This window comes from Eimeria mitis, genomic scaffold, assembly GCF_000499745.2.
Source record: "Eimeria mitis Houghton genomic scaffold, Emh_scaff641, whole genome shotgun sequence".
Taxonomy (NCBI): domain Eukaryota; phylum Apicomplexa; class Conoidasida; order Eucoccidiorida; family Eimeriidae; genus Eimeria; species Eimeria mitis.
Window position 1 is genome coordinate 1,226 of NW_013574578.1, and position 572 is coordinate 1,797.

Sequence of the window (572 nt, forward strand, 5' to 3'; positions counted from 1 at the left end):
AACATATATCTACATCTATTTATATATATTTATATATATTTATATAAATTAAATTATATTGAATATAAATTAAAATATATTTATTTTGTTTACCTTCATCTTCTTCATCTATTTCTTCATCTTCCTCAGCCTCACAGTTGGGCTCGAAATCCTCGGCGTCTTCTGCGTCTTGATCGGGCATTTCAGCTTCATAAAAATCACGCAGAGTCGTGTCCACCTCTTCCTCTGTACATACACCCCAAAAAATATGTATATTTAGCTGCGTATACACCCCAAATAATATATATATTTAGGTGCATATACACCCCAAATTATACATATATTTAGGTGCATATACACCCCAAATTATACATATATTTAGATGCATATACACCCCAAATTATACATATATTTAGGTGCATATACACCCCAAGTAGTACACATATTTAGCTGCATATACACCCCAAATAGTACATATGTTTAGCTGCATATACACCCTAAGTAAATATGCATATATATTGTGGTGTGTGTGTACCGTCTTCTTCTTCATCGGAGTCAGTGTCAGCAGCATCTCTTTCTTCTCCTTGTCTATC

The 572-nt window shown here is 33.0% G+C and overlaps 1 protein-coding gene across 1 annotated transcript in view; it reads right to left on the reverse strand.

Annotated features, from left to right (window-relative positions):
* Nucleotides 1-572, reverse strand: part of EMH_0018420 (inhibitor-1 of protein phosphatase type 2A, putative) — a gene marked incomplete at both ends in the record, with an annotated part of 3,209 nt that overhangs the window by 624 nt on the left and 2,013 nt on the right. Inside the window, one exon of the mRNA XM_013501148.1 lies at nucleotides 94-225. Within this exon, the coding sequence (XP_013356602.1) occupies nucleotides 94-225 (132 nt within the window). The remainder of the gene's footprint in view (nucleotides 1-93; nucleotides 226-572) is intronic.